This window comes from Vidua macroura, chromosome 9, assembly GCF_024509145.1.
Source record: "Vidua macroura isolate BioBank_ID:100142 chromosome 9, ASM2450914v1, whole genome shotgun sequence".
NCBI classification, from domain to species: domain Eukaryota; kingdom Metazoa; phylum Chordata; class Aves; order Passeriformes; family Viduidae; genus Vidua; species Vidua macroura.
The window spans coordinates 21066242-21085240 of NC_071579.1; the positions used below are offsets into that span (position 1 = coordinate 21066242).

Here is an 18999-nt window from a genome sequence, read left to right on the forward strand (position 1 = left end):
CCCCACTCACCGCCGCCACCGCAGCCCCGGCCCCGCATGCAGGGAGCGCTCCGCTGCGCCGGCTCTGCCGGCCCGCGGGGTTTTATACCTACGGCGGTCCGGACCCGGGTCGGTTAATGGCACATGGAGAGCGATCAACTAATAATAGTAATGTGACAGTTCGCTGATGGAGCGGGGAGGAATCTCCCTAGTGCCAGACTGTGAGAGGCAGAGCGCGGTGGCTCAAAGCAGCGCCCGTCGCTGGGAACTTTACAAAGCAGAGGCAGAAACGTGATTTTATTACATCTGAATACATTCCTTTTCCTGCTTCAAGATGACACTTTTCCTACGTGTTCAGTCGCAAGGTTTCCAGTGCAGAACTTTCTTCTTCCTATCTCTCTTGTATTGTGTCTGCCGGACTGGAGCCTAACTTTCAGCTGGGTTATCACTATTAGGACAATAACCACATGACCTTAGGCTGTGCAGATCTGAACAACGGCTATCAAAGCTAAAACACAAAAGGCGTTTGCCTTCTGAAGGACAGAGCAGGCACTTTCCCCCAGTGCCACTCTCGTACTGAAGCACAGGAGTCACGTCGGGGCTTCTGACTGCCAGGGACCCACCCGCTTTGAGCAGATGAACACATAAACATGCAACACATACAACATATCTGGGCAGTTCAAAGCACGGACACATGGCCCTTTACAGCTGTAGGGGCTAGACTCTGTATGTCCTCTATTTCATTATTTATATTACTGCATAAAGGAGGTCTTAATCCACAACTGGAACCCAGTACAGCCGTTTGTCTTGGAAATAAGCCTGAAAAAATTTGTCTCCTAAAACCAAGTAGAGAGACAACAGCTTGGCTGTTACAATGTAACAGCTGTATACAGTGAAACTGGACAGCCCAAAAGCTGCTCCCATCCAATATTTTTTAAATGTATATAGTAAATTTTGTAGTAGTTGTTCTTTGTTGATTTCAGGCAGCAAACTCCAATTTCAGGATGACTAACAGGTATCAAAATTCCTCCCATATTAAATGATTTTGCATGAGATTTCAAGAACTGTTCAAATTCAAGTTTGAGATACAGTTATATGAGCAACAGTTGTTTCACTGAAATATTTTATTTTATATACACAGCTGCAGTTCATTTAGTCAATAGAAAGGTCACAAATACTCTTACTGACACTTGATTTGACACATTTACTTTGATAGAAACCAAACACTACAAAAAGGAAGAATAATAATCATTAAGAACACATTTAAAGTAAAATTATTATTACAACTAAATTACAAATTATATAAATATTTGATTCTTTATAATCCCTATGCATTCAACATTTCTGATCTCAGGAGTACCGTTATGGCAGAAGAGGACGGCTTTTAAATTTAGTTTGTTCTTATCAGGATGGAAAGTATAATTCAAAACTATCTGAATTTAGACACTATAAACTAAATTCTGAGTCTGATTATGAATTAACTAGAGTAGAACTGCATCATGCTATCACTGTTATGGTGCAGCTCTGGCACTTGTGTTTGCAGAGATGGTGCACTTCTGAATTCTTAAGCCACACGGCTGGTTATCAACAATTGTTCTGTCCAGCTCATGGTGCAGGTTGTAAGAGAACTGATTGCAGTTCTGAGCTGCAAAGAGAGAGCCTTCTCCCATTTAAACTGGCATCTCTCTCTGGAGTTAGTTACGTACCCAGAATAGACAGATGCTTGTTAGGAAAAGATCGAACAAGACTCAGAGGAGATCAAAAGCCTTCCCACCTGTACCTGGACATTTCCCAGTCTCTCTATTCCCTTCTTTTTTGGTTTCTTTACTGTTTCTCAATCAAGTGTTTGTTGGTGGCATCTTATAACAACCAGATCCTGTATTTCTTATTTTGTACGGGAAATACATCAGTTCAATTTCCAGCCCAATTCTGTTGACCTTTGAGAGCTCTATGAGTGTACGGAAATGCTCCTGTTTGAAAAGGACACAAATGCTGAAGTTATTTTCTAAATAGTTTGGTGTTTGCTTAGACCTTTCTTATTCTTCTGTTTAAAACAATCCTTTTGTTTTTGACAGAAGACCATGTTTCCAGGTTTATTTTTTTTCCAAGTGTCTGGAAACATTTATAATCTCATCTGCAACTCTGTTTCTTCAAGAGCTTTTTGAAAATAATATGAATATCTCAATATATTCTTAATTCTGTGAAGAAGTGCATTTCTGTTTCTCTGTGATGTATGCTAAGGTATCATTTTCTTCATACCATTTTATTAGACCAGACAAATCACAGCAGACACTCTGTTCTGTTACCTACAGGTCACACATTTGCTGTAGAATATGCAGAACACTTATTCTGTTCCTTCTATTTCCAGCTATTCCTATCAATTCTGAACCCAACAAGACACCTTTATTGCTCCATAAAATTTCTTTCATAACTTGCAAAAAGCTGCCAAAATACACATAGCTTAAACATATTTATCTGCTCAAAACTTAAGTTTTGAGGTGAGTGGAAAAAACTTCACATGCCTGTATTGAAGACACATTGCAGAGAAAAAAAAATACAGCAAGGAGAATGGTGCCAAGCTCAGCAAGTTAAACAGTGGAAATAGGCCAAGAATAGCATTTGGAATTTCTGTTTTATTACATATAGAGTATACTCTTTTTTGTTAAATAAACTATCATCAGTTGGCATTTCACACAAGTAATATGACACATTTTCATCATTTTTGTATTTATCAAATGAGTACAACAAAGGAGCAAAATGGAGTAAAATCTATGAATTACAGAGCAGAGGCCCTCCTTTTGAATAGCATCCTTTTGGGTTGTGTTTGACATGAAAGTTGAAATGTTTCTAGTCAAAGTTTGTTTTGATATTCCAGATTTTAACAATATGCTTCTCAAATATCTGAGTATTTGGAATTACTCCATATTTCTTGACATGGGATAGATTCTTGTGGGCTGGCTTTGTGTGGCAAAGGCATGTAAGTGCAGTTTAGAGCCTAAACTGTGAAGCATTGCTTCAGTTGACAGAAATTCAAAGATTACAGCTCATCATTATTCATCACCTCTGGAACAGGAAGAGCCATTCTAGAAGGTGCCTCATGCCTTCTGAAGGTGCTGTACTCCTGTCTGAAGTTCAGGGTTCCATGGCCACAGTTTTACACTGCACACAGATGGCCACAACTGCATAAATCTCCTCTTAAACAGACACCTGACTTCCCACAAAGAAGGGAGGAAGACACAAATTATTAAATTATAAAACACTGCCTTCAATTCTGTTTCATGATTAATAAATCTTATAATACATACGTATTTAAAAATATATTTTGAAATGCTACATATGAACTGAAAATAACATTGGTTCATTTACCACCATATTGAGTAGTAATGGTTTTAGAACAAGGAAGTTTAAAATTAATTGGTGAAGCTAGTATAGCTTTTCAAATATAAAGAAGTACTTTAAAACACCTTAGTGATATTTAGATATTTTAAATCAAAATAAAGTAAAAATTGCATACTGGCAGTCATTCCTGCCCAAATGGTGCTTGCATTTCCTGCACTGCTCCATCACTCTGTAGTACAAAATGGCTGCTTACACCCACACAAATGGAATTCTGGGGCAGGGGCGACATGTTCAGTTCTGTGCGTGTGATTACTTTATTGCACGTGTCACATGAATCAGAGACTGCAGACACCCCAGTCAAAACACCTCCTAGATCTAGACACCTAATGATTTGGAGACTCTGCAATGAACATTTTGTACTATAAGCTTTTAAAGGAAACAACTCCATCAGCTTCACTTACGAATTATTTGTGCAAAAGTACAGTATTTCATAAATAAACTTTACCCGAATATTACAGAAAAAAGCTTTGGGATACATGAAATATAAATACAGCGACAGCTGAGCTGCAGAATTAATTTAGGTATATACAGTAATACGCTCCCCAGTTCTCACAGATGTACATTTAACCTCCCTGAGTCCTTTTCCATACTTAGCAACACGATGCATTCCCAGATGCTTGCTCAGTAACAGCCACAGTAGCTTTAGCACTAGAGAAAAGGGTGGAAAAGAGCACATCTGTGTGCACTCCCTGTCATTTGCCAGGGATTTTAAGCTTACTGTACTTTTGCTTCCAGGAGCCCACTGGTCAAGACAGGCCTGTGGCCACTGACACAGGCCCCAACGTGTCTCAGTGAGTCTGCCCCAAGATAGGCCAGCAGCAGCTCCGTGTGCCGGATCAGCAGCTGCGTGAGGTCTTCAGCCAGGCTCTCCATAGTTGAGTATCTCACCTTTTCAAAATCAAAAATGTCTTTGAGGAAGAAAAGCACTTGATCCTAGTGGGGGAAATAAAAGGAAAAACTGGTTTTCAGTTACAAGAAGGAAAAAAAAGTATGCAATGCTAATGGCTCTTTCGTTATCATGTTCCCTAAAAGCATCCAATTATGTATTATTTTGGTGCTGAGACAGAAGTGTGCTAAACCAGCCTTTGCAAAAAGTTCCAGGCTTAAAACATTCATATGAAAGTATTTACTTCTTATGGTTTTTTACTGTCAGCCTTAATCTTAGGAAAATGCAAATATATACTAATAAATAAGATCTTAATTTATTTTAATCAGAAAGATTTTTTTTTAATTTATAAAAGTGGCAATTAAAAAGAAGTTGCAAACCTTGAAGAAGCAGCATAGATCATACAGGGAATTTCTAGGGCCCAAAAAGCCCCAGGCCAAAACAGGACTGATATGTTCACATATAGCATAGAAATGTGCAAAAAATCCATCAGGCACCTAGTGATGTAAAAATTGTAGACAAAAGTTACACAGTAAATTTAGTATACAGCTCTATTATTCAGCATTATCTTCATAAAAGCCTAATAACACTTCCCTCCTTGGTCTAATAAAATCCTCCAAAGGTAAGGAGCCAGGCACAGAGCTCTACTGAGTCCCTGCACAGGCAGGTCAGGATGCAGCAGGGGCTGAGGGGAGGCTGCAGCAGAATTCCTGGTGCTGGTGAGGAAAGTGGTGCTTCAGGCAGGAAACAGGGCAGGACTGGATGGGATTTGGCTGTGGGGACATGCAGGGAGATGGGGCTGAGAATGCCAGCACAAGCAGGTGAGATGCAAGAATCATCACCTTGGTGTGTGAAGTCTGAGCTCTGCATGTGGGGCAGGAAGTCAGAGAAGTGACTGACACCACCACCAGCTGGACCTAAACTAGGTTTGGGAAAACCTTTCAGTTAAGGCTTTTTGCTAAAAACAGGTATTAGGGCCCCAGGAGCTAAACTTCTGCAACTGGCAAACCCCTTGTCTATATTAACAAGTCTTCAGGACTAAGAGCTGATCACTCATTTATTTTGCCAAAGCTACAAAAAGAACTTCAGATTCTTAGGAGATGATCAATACCTTAGTTCCATGTAATTTGAGGAGCAACTTACCTTCATTTGCTGTCTTTTTTGCTTCAGTACTGACCAACAACTTGAAGCCACAGCCTAATTGTAAAAAGGAAAAATAAAGCAAGCCCCAAATAATTTTCCATCTCAAAAGAACTAATCTGCAGAATATTGTATTTCTATATTCTGTATTTCAGGGACATGCATTTTCTTCAGTTTCAATCTTGTGATAACACAAAGTTTAAAACCATAAAACAGCAGCTGATATAAATAACAAGTTTATATGTAGTTCATACTTGCTATTTCAGAGGCATCTTTGCAACATTTTTGTTAGTTAAATTCAAATGTAATTTGGCATCCTTGACTGATTTTACAGCTACCACAGTTAGCAACACTGACTGGGTTTAAGTAAGGACCAGTCTTGTATATTAAAGTGTGTGCTCAGATATGAGTAACTATTTTAGATATTAAGTAGCATGTGAACACATTGAAATGTACTTTTTCATTTTAGCAAAAACATTCTTGCAATAGCTTCAGATTCAGCTATGGAGCTTTGTCCAAATATGGACCTGTGAAATACAATATACCAACATCAGTACTGGGCTTTTTTCCCCTCCTAGCCTCTGACTATCCTCATCTGACTCCCCTCCGTACTGCAAAGAGAGTTAAATACAGACAAAGAACAATGTTACCATAAAGTACAAAAATATATACATGTTACCTTTATTTTTTTCCTCTAGAGGGAATATTTCAATAGAAAAATAAAAACAAAAGGAAAACTTGCAGTTTACAGGTAAAAATGGATGAAATGACAGTAGTCTCTGTACCAGCTGACCACGGCAGTAGCCTGTGTTTCTAACAGAGGGATGAGATCTATCTGGCAAATAAACAGCCATGGATGAAAAATCATTAATTGTAATCAACAGCTGAATACATGTATTGTATTAATTTATTTTGTTTCCTTTTAACTTTGTCACTTATTCCTAAATCTCTGGTCTATGAACCAAAACCTGGACCTGATCTCTACAACGTGGCTAAAAGAAACTTCCCTTGTAAAATTCTACTTCCTCAGAGAAAGGAAGGACAAGTTAAAGTATTTTCTCCAATACATTCAATCATTCTCTGTTTTGGGCTGACCTGTAACTTTTAAATTTCTATTATGAAAAACCTGATAATACAATCTTTTAAATTCTTTTGAGGGAGATCTCAGGTACATACTTAGTACACTGCAATGTACTACAGATCAATTAATATGATAATTACACACGAATACTTACAGTTTCTTTAAAGGAGGAATTTAACCAGCGGTTATTTACTACATTCTGTATAGATATTGGTGGATTTTCTAAATCTTCAAATGAATCCATTAATATGAAGTCCAGAACAACATCATAAAAATTCAGATTTTTCACCTATATTAAATGAGAACATGATCTAAGTAACCTAGTTTCTCTTTCAGCAGTGGAATTCAGCATGAACCATATTGTGATGCTGTATTAACATGCAGATTTGCAATTGTTTTAAATGAATATTAAAAATACTTTGTCAGTAAAGGAGAAGTTTAAAAAGTTTGGTTTCTGGTACTAAACTGGTGAATGCCATTTCTCTAAATCAGCAATATAAACAATGAAGAGTTGCCTGTCCCACAATTCTGAACTGTAAAAATTTATTTTTAGATCCTATGGCATTAGTAAGGGTAAAAACACATTTCAGAAATGCAACTCACTCCTCTAGCAGCAAGTTCCATTTCAGTATTATCCCAGTGATCTGTTTGTTCCAAAAAATGTATCATTTCATCAAAGACATCTTCAAATTTCTTTGGATTCTGTAAAGTAAAAGCAATGTATATCAAGCAAATGTAAAAAGAGATATGGTTGATTTTCCCTGGACAGTGAATTCAGGTAGAAGTTATACAAACAACAAAACATTGGTAAAAAAAGGCTTTTACCTTTCGTGCTTTCACAATTAAAGCAGACAAAATTTTTCTTCCACTTTCAGCAAGAAATATTCTGTTTGATGTTTCTGAAAGAATTATCTAGAAAAGGATTCAGAAAATATAGACAGGTTCATTCACAGGTTATACCAAATGACCTTAAACATTTCAATCAATTTTCATATAATTATCACCTCTAGTATAGTTAACAAGTTCCTAATGAGCCTTTGGTGCAAAGGTTCCAAAGCTAATAATAAAATTTGGAAATTTTATGCAAATTAAAATTGCAAATATGTCTTATTTTCGAATTATAAAAATGTAAAAGCAAGAAGAAAATATTTAAATATAAATTACATTATAAAAATGCTTGCATAAAAAATAACAGCCAGTTTCAATGCCATGTACTTTAATTTAGGCTTAACAAGACAGACAAATCACTCCTTACAGTTTACCTGAAAAGCTTGTCGAATACAATGAAGCTTAGCAAGGAAGTCACTGTCTCCTAGACATTCAAACATTTCAGTCCTATGCAAAATAGAAAAGTTTTCATAGACCATTAAAAAAAAGCAGCACAAGAATATCCATCTAATTGCTAGAAAAAATACCTAGTACAAGTAACTTCTAAAAAGTGATTCCTAGATAGAATATTAAACTTTAATTCTTGCTTTTCCTGGAAATAATTAAATAGACATATATCAATACCTTAACACCCGTGAATAAATTTTGCCTTCTTCTGCTAAGTGCATGGCTTCTTCATACAGGGGGCAGTGGCAAAGGGAATCCAGACCATACGTGCTACGAATCTCTCTGTGCTCTGAAAGCTGAAAAAAAAAATTTAGAAGCTCACTAAAGAGCTTGCTTTTGTGAAGATAAAAAAAAAATTAAAGAAGTTTTCCTGATGTTCTACTGAAAGATGCATCCTTTTCTGCATCTGCTTTAAACAAAGAGGTAACAATCAACAAGTGAACAGAACAGATACACCAGGTCATAAGACTTAACTTTGTAACTCCTAAAATCTGAGAGCTACAGTTTCAAGATTCAAAACTTTTTAATTAATACAATAAAGACAGCTTACTTTTGTATTTAATTTGACTAGTTAAGTTTTTTAAATGTCTAGTTAAAATAAATCTAATGGGTCTCAAAGCTGTTAAAAGAAAATAATTGTAAGGACATGAAGTACAGAAAGCTTGCACCATATAATTCCTTAGGAAGCTGGAAATAGTAACATCCTTCCACCTGTTTTAGTTTCACTGGTAAATAAGTCTCCCAGTTACCAAAGCACATTGTATAAACCATAAGCATTCAGTGTTTTATACTACCATCTCCCTAAATGGTTTTCACTATTGGCAGTGTTAATTCTATAGTTATAGAATTATAGCTATATAGAAATAAACATGAACTTGTAGAAAGAAAAAAACCAAAACCAGATCCATAAATCAAAGGATATAAATAATGCAGAGAACTTCTGTTTACAGGGTATCATATTTAACCCACAAAACAATGTCTAGCTACAATTTCATTACAAAGATTACATCAAATTATTAATGATAAAAGAAAAAAAAATCTGATGTTTACACATAATTCAGTTTAGTTAATGACCAGAAAATTAATTCTAGCTTTTATTTTTTTTTCAATATCCTGCACGGGGCAAACAAACCTGTGTTTCTAGGCTATTAAAACTGAGCATAGAAACATCTTTAAAATTAACTCCCAAGATAACTGAACTATGTAAAAGATTAATCTCTATCTTAGAATGACTTTAGAAAATCATATTGAAGTATTACTTTATGTTAAACCACCATTAAAATTTTCAAGTAAATAAATGCTGAGCAGCTTCTCCTGTCACTGAGGCCATACAGCCAAGTATGATGAATTTCATATTTATGGAACTGACTGAGTGTGAGATTCAGGGCATACAACGTTTTCTAGATAAGAACCTCCCAAGATGGTATCAAAAGGAAAATGAACTTTTTGTTGTAAAAGCCTCTGAGGACTTGCTTCCTTTGAGAAGAAGGTGGGCAGAAAGGTTAGTTTTCAGTTAGATGGCTCACTATAAGTATCTGATATCAACTGGCATGTGTTCATGATATTTATTCAGGTACCTGCTTTTTATCCCACTGTGTACCCCTAAGCACCACATAACTCTCCTCAACAGGGATTTGGTACTAATCACAAGTTACCAGAAAGCTCCAGCATCCAACATCTTGGCATCACAGGCAAGCTGGACACTTGAAAGCTCCCCGAGTCCCTTCCTGCCATTTTGTAGTGGTCACCTCTGTGCACAGCCACTGCCACTTTGAGGCTCTTCACATACCTCTAGGGATGACAAGGAGCTCTGTCACAGCTACCAACAGTGCAGGCAGCAGCCAGGAACACAGAGCCTTGTGATGGTGGACTGGATGTGCCAGCCCCTAAGTGCCTGCTACTTCCTCAGTGTCAGGGAGGTACAAGGAGAAGAAAATGAAAATGCAGACAAAGAAGAGATAAAAGATGATTGACACTATAGCAGCAAGCTCATCACGTAAGGCTTTACTTGTATCCGTTCAAGGCGCAAGAAGGAGAGACCAGATGAAGAGGTGACCACCACAAGGACATTTATGATGACCTGCAGGGGCTACCTAAGATCATTATGTTAAAATAACACATACATCTTCAAAACTCCAAAGCCTGTAGTTCTAACTTGTGTCTAATTAGGCCTGCCGTGCTGCAGAGCAGCCTCTGAAGATTACAACATGGATATTGTTCAGATGCTAATCAGCTTTCTCTGGACACTTCAGCTTCAGGGCTCTATTTGCAGTAAAGAGATGCTGAAATCATTGCTCTAAAGCATCAAACCTTTGCCACTTGCAATCGTTTTTAGGTCTGAGATGCTCTGACTGCTTTGTTTAAGGAACAGGCTCGGTACTCTTATTTGCCACGCACAAGTTGTTTCTTAATAAATAGAAAAAATTCTCAGCTGTGCATCAAGACCTTGTTGACTACCAAAATAACCACCTACACATGAATGTAACAAAAACAAACAATGCTAGACTTTTCAGGAATTCTTGCTTGCTTCCCCTAATAGAGAGGTTATTTAACTGGCACATTCAGCATTCCTTACATTCTGGGAAATTATGTTTACCCTGTATTAAAAAAGCTGATGATGATCTCTTTAAAATATAAAGACATTCAGAGAAAAGATTTCCTTAAAAAAAGTAAGTGGCTGCAGGATGAAAGTGAAACATGTTTGGGGAGTTGGAAGATGTGATGGTGATTAGTAACTAAAACGTCTGAGATGGCATTTTAATAAATTGAAATGATGAAGTGGTGTGTTCCACCTAAGGTCTGGAAGAAAACAGGAAGGCTGTTACTGATAAAAAGCATTAAAGATTTTATTCATAAATCTAAAAAATCTCCCAGGCTTTGGACTAAGTTAACATTTTAACAAGGAAAGCGAAGTTTATTTGGTAGTAGACCTACAGATTCAGTACTAGTCAAAACATAAAAATAAGACATGATAAATGCATGTGCACTGACAATGAAGAAGCAGTAACAAAGCTCACTGTCAGGGAGAGCAGGAAAGAGGTTCTGTTAGGAAGATGGAAAAGAAGCCAGGAAAGAGAGGGCAGAGGCCGTTATCTGGCACACTCACTGCTGCATTGTTGCCAAAGGTGGCAGCTATTTTGATCACAGTAGATGTGAAAGCAAGACTATGAAAAGCATACTAACCCTCATCAACACAAGCTGAAGGCAGCCAGGCTCAAATGGGGAAGAAAATACCAGTATTTATCACAGTAGTAGTATTAAAACTTAATTAGGGCAAATAGTCGTGTTTACCACCCCTTCTGCCATGCTTCTAGAGCCTAAGTGTCTTTAAGAATAGCAGCCTGTTGGGTCATGGGGATGGCAACTCTGTCTAAATTGTCTTTATAAGGACTCAGGCAGCTGTGTATATTGTAGGTGCCAGATAGGCACAACTCTAAATGAGAAGTCATCAAATGAGTAATCCTCAGCACCCTCTTGATCACCAGCCATAGCCAGATGAAGTTTTGACTCACCCTCCTGCTATCCTGTAGAGCTCGTCAAAAGGGCACGTGATGCAAACCCTGCCAAACTGTCCCAGTTTTGTACAGCTCTTTCCTATATTTTGTTCTAATATAACACAACATGACATTCCTGTTGCCTCCTAAGCAGTATCCCTATCAATTTCCATTCAAGCATCTATCTGTGTCTTGTTTTATGAATGTTCTCTCTCCTGCGGGCAGGGAGCTAAATTGGACTTGACTGTGTGTCAGCACTGAAACATGAACACAGTTTCCAGTCTCCAAAATCAGAGTCACACAGACTACTTAGTCCTGCTCCTTGGGACAGGATACAGTGTAGAAGGAAGCCAAGGAACTGTCAACACACAGCTTGCAGTGTGATGAGGCCACAAAAAATGGTGCCATGTTCTAATTTCCTGGAAGGTGAAAATATTAATTCCAGTAGGGAATAATCACAGAGCAGTATAAACACACACGAATTTCAGATTTAAAAATGTTGCTAAACGTTCTATCATGACACGAAGTTTAGGACAGTTACTACTACTGTAACTGCAATCAGGGAGCTTATGATGAAGGAATTGCCTTATTTGGCCCTTAGGTGAGACAAATCCGAAGCTGGAAAAGCCTCAGACCTCTTAACCTAAATTAAAACACTCCACTGTTTCCCTAGTGCAAGAAAAAAAAGAAAAATTTAAGAAGTAGATAACCAAGAGGAAGCTACTTATGATCATGTCTAGAATAAAAGAATCTGGTATGTCAATTGTAATCCTGTTAAATCAAAGCAATTACTGTTCTCTACTAACAGCTGAACACTGGCAAGTGGTTACTGCTCCTTCTCATTGCCATAATGTGAATCATTTCCCTGCCACACACCCTCCTGAGGAAGGACAAAATATTAAATCAAGCTAACAGTGGTTTTGTGTGAGAACACCAATTCACAGCTTTCTTTTCCCTGCACCACACAATAATGCCTGTAGCTACAACTCCAGAGCTAACTGACCCTGTAGTTCAGGCCTAGTGGCTCCTACTTAACCCAGAACATTGATGGTGCTCTGGCTCAAACACCAAACTGCAAGTTGTTCATGTTCTGTTAATCTTCAGGACTTCTGTCACCTAAGAATTTCACTAGATTCTTCAATAAAATCTGAGAAAAGAGAATTTGTTCTATTGGCAAAGGCTAGAACAGCTGGAAAGGAAGAGAAAATCTTCATAACTTTGTCCTGGAAGAACAAGTTGACAGAAGTGGCTTTGATGTATCAATATGTGGAGAATATTTTCAAGATACTTAAAGACAATTACATGTCCAAGTTTGATTCCAATGTTTTTTTGCAGATACTGGGACAATATAGCTTCAGGAGAGGATGATGATTCCACTGATACATCCTGGGGTTTCTGTTTGCTAGGTTGATTGGTTGGTTTTACCTTTCTTTAAAGGCAAACAAGCACAAATGAGCATAAGGGGTTGTTCCCATCTTCACATACTTGCAAAAGCCTTATGAAAGTTCATGGGAAAAAAAGCCCAAAAAAACAAACCAGATACAAAATGTACAAACTATAATGGTTTACTGCTCCTCTCATGAGCTGGTAAGCTGGTATAGTTGAAGCAAGCTTAAATTGTGGTCTTGTCCAAATTACAGCAAAGAATAACCAGTCTCTATGGATACAATCCTCATTAGGAATGGATGCTAGGCACCACAACTTAATGTCAGTTACTAAATCAAGGAAATCACAATTTAATGTGAATTACTAAATCAAGGTAACTGTGTTATGGAAAAAACAAACCCTATAATAGACAGTTCCAAAGAATGTGTGTGCAATTCTCTCTTTTTGCAACTGACTTCAGTAGCTTAGTTGTAGTGTGTGTATGAGAGCAATATCTATCACAAAATGGATCTTTTGAGGCCAACTGCCTCTCCTGTTTTTTTGGAGAAGAGTGCTATTCAAGATCACTTCAGCTCCCCAGAGACTACAGAAGGAGATATTCCTCATTCAAGTAAGTGTGTCACTGCTCATGAGTCTCTTTCAAATACTTCAAGGGAGCTGTAGCAGACTCCAGCTAATAGGCTGTTACCCAGAGATTGTTACGTGTCCTTTGTGCTCTTATCCCAGAGGATTAGAGCAAGTCAGATCAAGTACATTACGTTGCCAAGGAAGCTTCCCAGTGTGGCCAGTCAGGAGGCTCCCTGGCAGTCCCACTGCACCTCCAGGGACTGTCACTGCTGGCCCGAGGTCCCTTCCCATGGTGGCTGCAGGAGCTGTGGGGTCCCTGCACACCCACACAGCCAGACAAACTTCCCCACCAGCTCGGCCCAGGGCTCCAGAGCAGTCTCAGACCTCTGGTTCCTGCTAAGTCATTTCACCACAGCGCAACAACAGAGCAACAGCTCAACCTGGTGCCTTCATATTGTGCGTGGAACATGCTAAAAATCAGGTAGCTGTCCATTTCTTATATATTTCCTCTCAAAAAACCCCTCCAGGTCTAAACAATACAAAGCCTTCTTCATACATCTTTATAGCACGGTAAAGCAATAGGAAAAAATAATAGAAAAATATAAATCATGAAAGGAACTACTACAGCCTCAACTGACTGCTTCTTCACTCATGAAAATGTGATCTGTTTTTCAAAAGCAGCTTCTATTTAGGAGGAGCTGGGGATGCATTATGCCAGTACACAAAAATAAACCCAAAACAACTGGGTCAATGAAATCTGGAAAAGCTCTTTTCCCCCCCATAACAGAAATATATTTTTGCTTGCAATGATTAGCAATATATAAGGATTCCTCTGTTCACTGTTCAAATAGATCAATAAATCTTTAGAAAAGCAATCTTTAAGAGTCTTACCTCAGCTGTGGAAACAAAGGAATCCGTGGATGCAATGCTTAATGTATCTCGAAGGCAGAAATCATCCGCATTATCCTTCACAGTAATGTCTGTGTTTTTATCTTTAAAATTTAAAAAAAAAGTTCATTAGACTATCAGAAAATTCCATTTAAGTCTTGAAAATGTGTTTCATGTCTACTTTAACACAGTATTTCATTTGGAAGACACAACATTATACTATTGTAAGAGTAAATTCTTTTATGACCCACTAACATATATAAATGTGACTGTGTTTTTCTGCCTTTAAAGTGGATTTTCAAATATCATCCACAATGAACTGAAAGAAGAAAAAAAGACTTGCCCAAGGTTTTGGCCTTTCTTTTATAGACTTCTGATGATCTCTCTATCTTATGATATTACTTTGCTATATTGATCTAGGTCCTCAGTTAAGTTTTTGACTTGGCTGTGCTATGTAACAAACTGCTCCATGTCCTAGCCACTACTTTTATTTTTCTAAATAAAAGTCCATTAATAAATAAAACACCACCACATTTTGGTTTCACTTGAATTTGTTTCACTTTCTACTTTTCATGCCTTTTTTCACTTGCTGGTTCTTCCCGAGAGCAAGTGAAGCTTTTAATCTTCACTGCATCCTCTTTCCTCAAAAAGCTTCTTCATTGAAATAACACATCCAGAAGTATTTCCTACAGTACAAGAATTCTTAAAGCCTTTAAAATTCCTGATATTTTTTCTTAAAATCATCTGCAATACAGTTTCTCTCAGTTGTGCTTTACTTTATTCTCAGATTTCAACTGTTGCACTTTGGGGATGGTTTCGTTTTCACCATATAGAAACACTTTCACAGAAGGATTAAATTCGTAAGTCAGTAAGTCAGACTTTGGCTTGATGTGACCCATCCTACATTCCCAGTAGAGCAGTTGCATTTATTTTGGGTTACTTTACCTTCAGACATTACACATGAGTTCCTAAAAACCTGTTTTATATCCAAGAGTCAGCAGCAACCAGCTACCCAAAGTCACCCAGACTTGTTGCTAAGGCAGTACTTCACTAAAAACTCCATTACACAGCGGAGTGGCCAAATGCCAATTCACTGGGATGGTTTACTCATCACTTGAAATGCTACAAAGCCACGTTACTTAACTGTTACTTTGGTGGTTGTTATGGTTTTATTAGTTACAGACTTGGAATGACAGCTTAAAAACTGCATAGAACAAATATCTGTCTTTGGGAATATTCACCGAGGGAAAAAATTATTCAGAGTTTGGACAAAGATTTTACTAGAGCAAGTCAGGCAAATTGCAGTCACGACTTCACCCCTCTTCATATGAATGCTGTTTAACTAAAATGTATTCCACATACATTAAAAAAATAATTGGTGTAAATGAAGGAATCACAGCCCAGAACAACACAGAGTCAGGGGTTCTTTCACAGATCTTGCATTCAGCCTGCTATAGACTACATGAAGCTCTAGAGTTAATAAAATTTTTACTTAATCCATCTTTGTTGAAAAGTTCATACTTCCTAGTTTTCTAATATGGCCTAAAACTATCACCTAAAACTCACTTTTAACATGTTAATTAGTTGAATATGGAATAGTCCATATTTTTTCACTCAAATTCTCACCACTACAGAAAAAGACATAAAATTTACATTTTATAAGGAAGAAAAAGATTAAAAATAAGGTTGGAAATGCTGAGTGAAATAATACCTTTGGCAAATGATATGTGCACACAAAGCATGGCCTCCCTAAAGAAAACCAAACAGCCTTGTCAGCTATTTCTGACTTTCAGGCTACCACCACCCTAATCCCCAAAACATCCTTAGCCAAGCAGGTGCTTATCAATACCCACACTGTGAAGAGAGCACACTACTATGAAAATTCACCATGGAATTTCACTAGGGTGAAAATTAAGTTACAGCTGGAGTACATACCATGCAAGTACCAGCAGAACATTCTTAGACACAAGAACACGAAAAAAAGAGACAGCGGCACAAAGAGACTCCTGGAATGAACAGCTGCAAGAGGAACCCAGCCACCCATGCCTGCAACTGTTGACACACTCATCCCTAGTTCTTATGGATTCTAGTAACTTCAGGAGGGGAATACTAGCAAGTATATGAGCCTCAAATATACTTTACTTATTTGTGGAGCCAAGGAGTTATTTTGGGTTCACTTATATTTGTAAAGAGGATGAAGTAGAGCTTCAGATGTTACGATCATAGCTCTTGATTGTCGTGCCTAAAAATGTATATGTGGTCCTTAAATTAGATTAAGGTATTAAAAAATGGAACAATATGGAGGAGGATTGCTAAAGCTTGTGAAATTACTCCTGGCTTTATAAGGTTTTGCAAACAACTATCTATTTAAAAATAAACAAGATTAAAAAAAAAAAAGGAACCAGAACCAAGCTATTTTCACATCTATTTACAAAGTACTAATCCAGAATAATTATTTTTCTTTGTTCCGTTAGGTTTTCACAGTAAGACAGAGCTCAAAGCTAACCTCCTAAACTCTCAGAGCAAAATTTGACCTTCGTAACTGCACAGAAATTAACTTTTTAGTATTCAACTGGGAAGCATTCACCTTCACATAATGTTTTAAAACTCTGAAAACCGTTTCCATGTTATCTTCCTGCCAACCCTGAATGAAACATGGCAGGAGTTCACAAGTGAGTTTGGCACTTAACTGACACATTTAAAAAAGGAAAGCACTTACCCACTAGTAAAGAACTCTCTGAGAGTTACAGATTTTAGTTCCAAGTACCACCATTAAAGTCATGGTTCCCTATTCTGCCCAGCCCTCCCACTTCAGTGGAAAATCAATGCAGTTAAAACATCACAAGCAGGAAAGCAGAATGAGAAAGGAGAAACTTTATAGACTCAGAAGAGGAAAAAACCTTGCAAAGGAATCCACTTATGAAAAGTCATGGTACCCTCAGAGCAGCAGGGGCCCAGTTTTCTGCCAGCCCACGTTGTGTGCTCAGATCCTTTCGATGTGTGGCTTCCTGTGCAGTGAAAGGAATTACAATAATCCAGTTCAGACAGCATAGCAGCATGAATCAATACAGTTCAGTTCCACGAGAATGTGCCAGTCACACAGCTAGTCACAAGTGGCACAGTGGTTTGTCAGCCCTTGCTGAAACATCCAAAAGCAGCTTTATTTACATTTATAAATAGTCATAATTCTGACAGTGCTGCTCATCACTTCTACCAAGTAGCCGCTAAAGCATTACATGAAGTCTTACAGGATGCACCCAGGAAACAGTGAATTTTACATCATTTCGTATTTATAAAAAGAAAACAATCCCAGCCTTCAGGTGCTCCCTTTTGATGACTGGGTTATACAGCCACGGGTTAAAAACAAGGCAAGAATGGAGCAGGGTACCCACACTGTGGATCTACTGTTGCATTATGTGTTTACATTCTCCAGTAACACGAATATCTGGGGAGCTGGAGGCCCCTCATCTAACCACATGAAACCAAAGCTGTTACTGACTTCAGCATGAAAATGTATTTCAGGTCAGGATACTTTAAAAATATCTCCCCAAATATTGTACTCTACCAGTACATCAGCATGTATCACAAGTTCAACATGTCTCATGGCTCTTTGCTGCATCTGCTCTGATGCAAACTGAAGTGACAGATTCCTTTAGGAAACAAAGCAAGAGTCCTTCCACGCCCACCAAGCCACAGAAGATACTCCAGCCTGGCTCTCAGTGGGGGCTCACACCTCCAGCAGTGCCCTTGTCTAACTCTGAGCTTCTGCTCACCATTGTGAGACCAGGAACTTAGCAACCAAAGCTGTCTAGTGGGGAAGAACTGGGGAAAACGGAGCACAGGACAGCATCAGATAATCAGTGCCTGCAATTTCACCTAGCACTCACAGACCTTTGTCAAGGTAAGCTGTGGCTGAGCTTACTGCTGAGTCTTCAAATTACATCCTTAACAGAAACCTCAATAGTTTTCATGCAGGGAATAATCTTCTGCTTATGTGTGAATAGACAGCCAAATCTTACTTCCTTGGAAAAAGTTGACTCAACAGAGCTTTCATAATTGTTTCCAAGCACAACTATAATATTCAGGGTTCACATAAAAGCCTTCTACTTAAAACACACTCATACAGGTATAAAAAGGTCCATTTTCCAAGGCACTGGGTTCTCACCTAATTATCATTATGTAAAACCCAAGATGTTGATCAGTCACTGTGCTCTGTATTACCTTGATGTTATTCTTAAGACAAAAGTAGTACAGCTGACTAAAAGCTGAATTAAAAGCATGTTTATCGATGACAGTAATATATTCTTCATAAGTAGAGAATGCTTATAAAAATTTACTAGTACAATCCATTCAGTTTACACACATAAGCAATAAAATCCACCTGAAAACTGTGATGTACTGATTTGCAATACTTGTCATCTGGAAAAAGATGCAATTTGCCTAAAATATTCTCATAATCTTCAAGAGATTTTCCAGGTACTTTGGAAAGAAATAATAACAACTTCTGTGATGTTGATAATAGTTTGACTATTTTCAGATATTCAAGATGCTGTCTTTGTCCATAAAGTTATATTATCTGCTGAATACCACATTTAATGGTGAATAAAACAAAACAACATGACTACTGCTCTTATATCCTATTGCTCTCATCTTGCAAAGCTAAATAAAGAGCACAAAATTACATGAGTAATCTTTTTAGTCTCTCCATGTAAAAATCAAGTGTACCTGAGAAAGGAATGCAAGTTGAATTTGTTTCCCATAATCCATGCACACAGGTACATCAAATTACAGAAAACTATTAGGCAATACTACATAAATTTGATATTCTGGAATGGTGATAAATT

At 37.8% G+C, this 18999-nt stretch overlaps 1 protein-coding gene across 5 annotated transcripts in view; it reads right to left on the reverse strand.

Moving 5' to 3' along the window:
* Positions 1-2592: 2592 nt before the first annotated feature.
* The window catches only part of MIGA1 (mitoguardin 1), a 33095-nt gene continuing 16688 nt past the window's right edge, over positions 2593-18999 (reverse strand). For 2 of the 5 annotated variants that reach the window (XM_053984836.1, XM_053984835.1), the window contains 10 exons: positions 17092-17163; positions 14159-14259; positions 7998-8116; positions 7748-7820; positions 7311-7397; positions 7089-7187; positions 6640-6774; positions 5408-5461; positions 4645-4761; positions 2593-4311 (listed from right to left, as the gene is read on the reverse strand). In XM_053984836.1, coding sequence (XP_053840811.1) covers positions 4093-4311; positions 4645-4761; positions 5408-5461; positions 6640-6774; positions 7089-7187; positions 7311-7397; positions 7748-7820; positions 7998-8116; positions 14159-14259; positions 17092-17163 — 1076 coding nt within the window. In that variant the 3' untranslated portion in view covers positions 2593-4092. The remainder of the gene's footprint in view (positions 4312-4644; positions 4762-5407; positions 5462-6639; positions 6775-7088; positions 7188-7310; positions 7398-7747; positions 7821-7997; positions 8117-14158; positions 14260-17091; positions 17164-18999) is intronic. The other 3 variants (XM_053984837.1, XM_053984839.1, XM_053984838.1) reach the window with 3 other exon arrangements.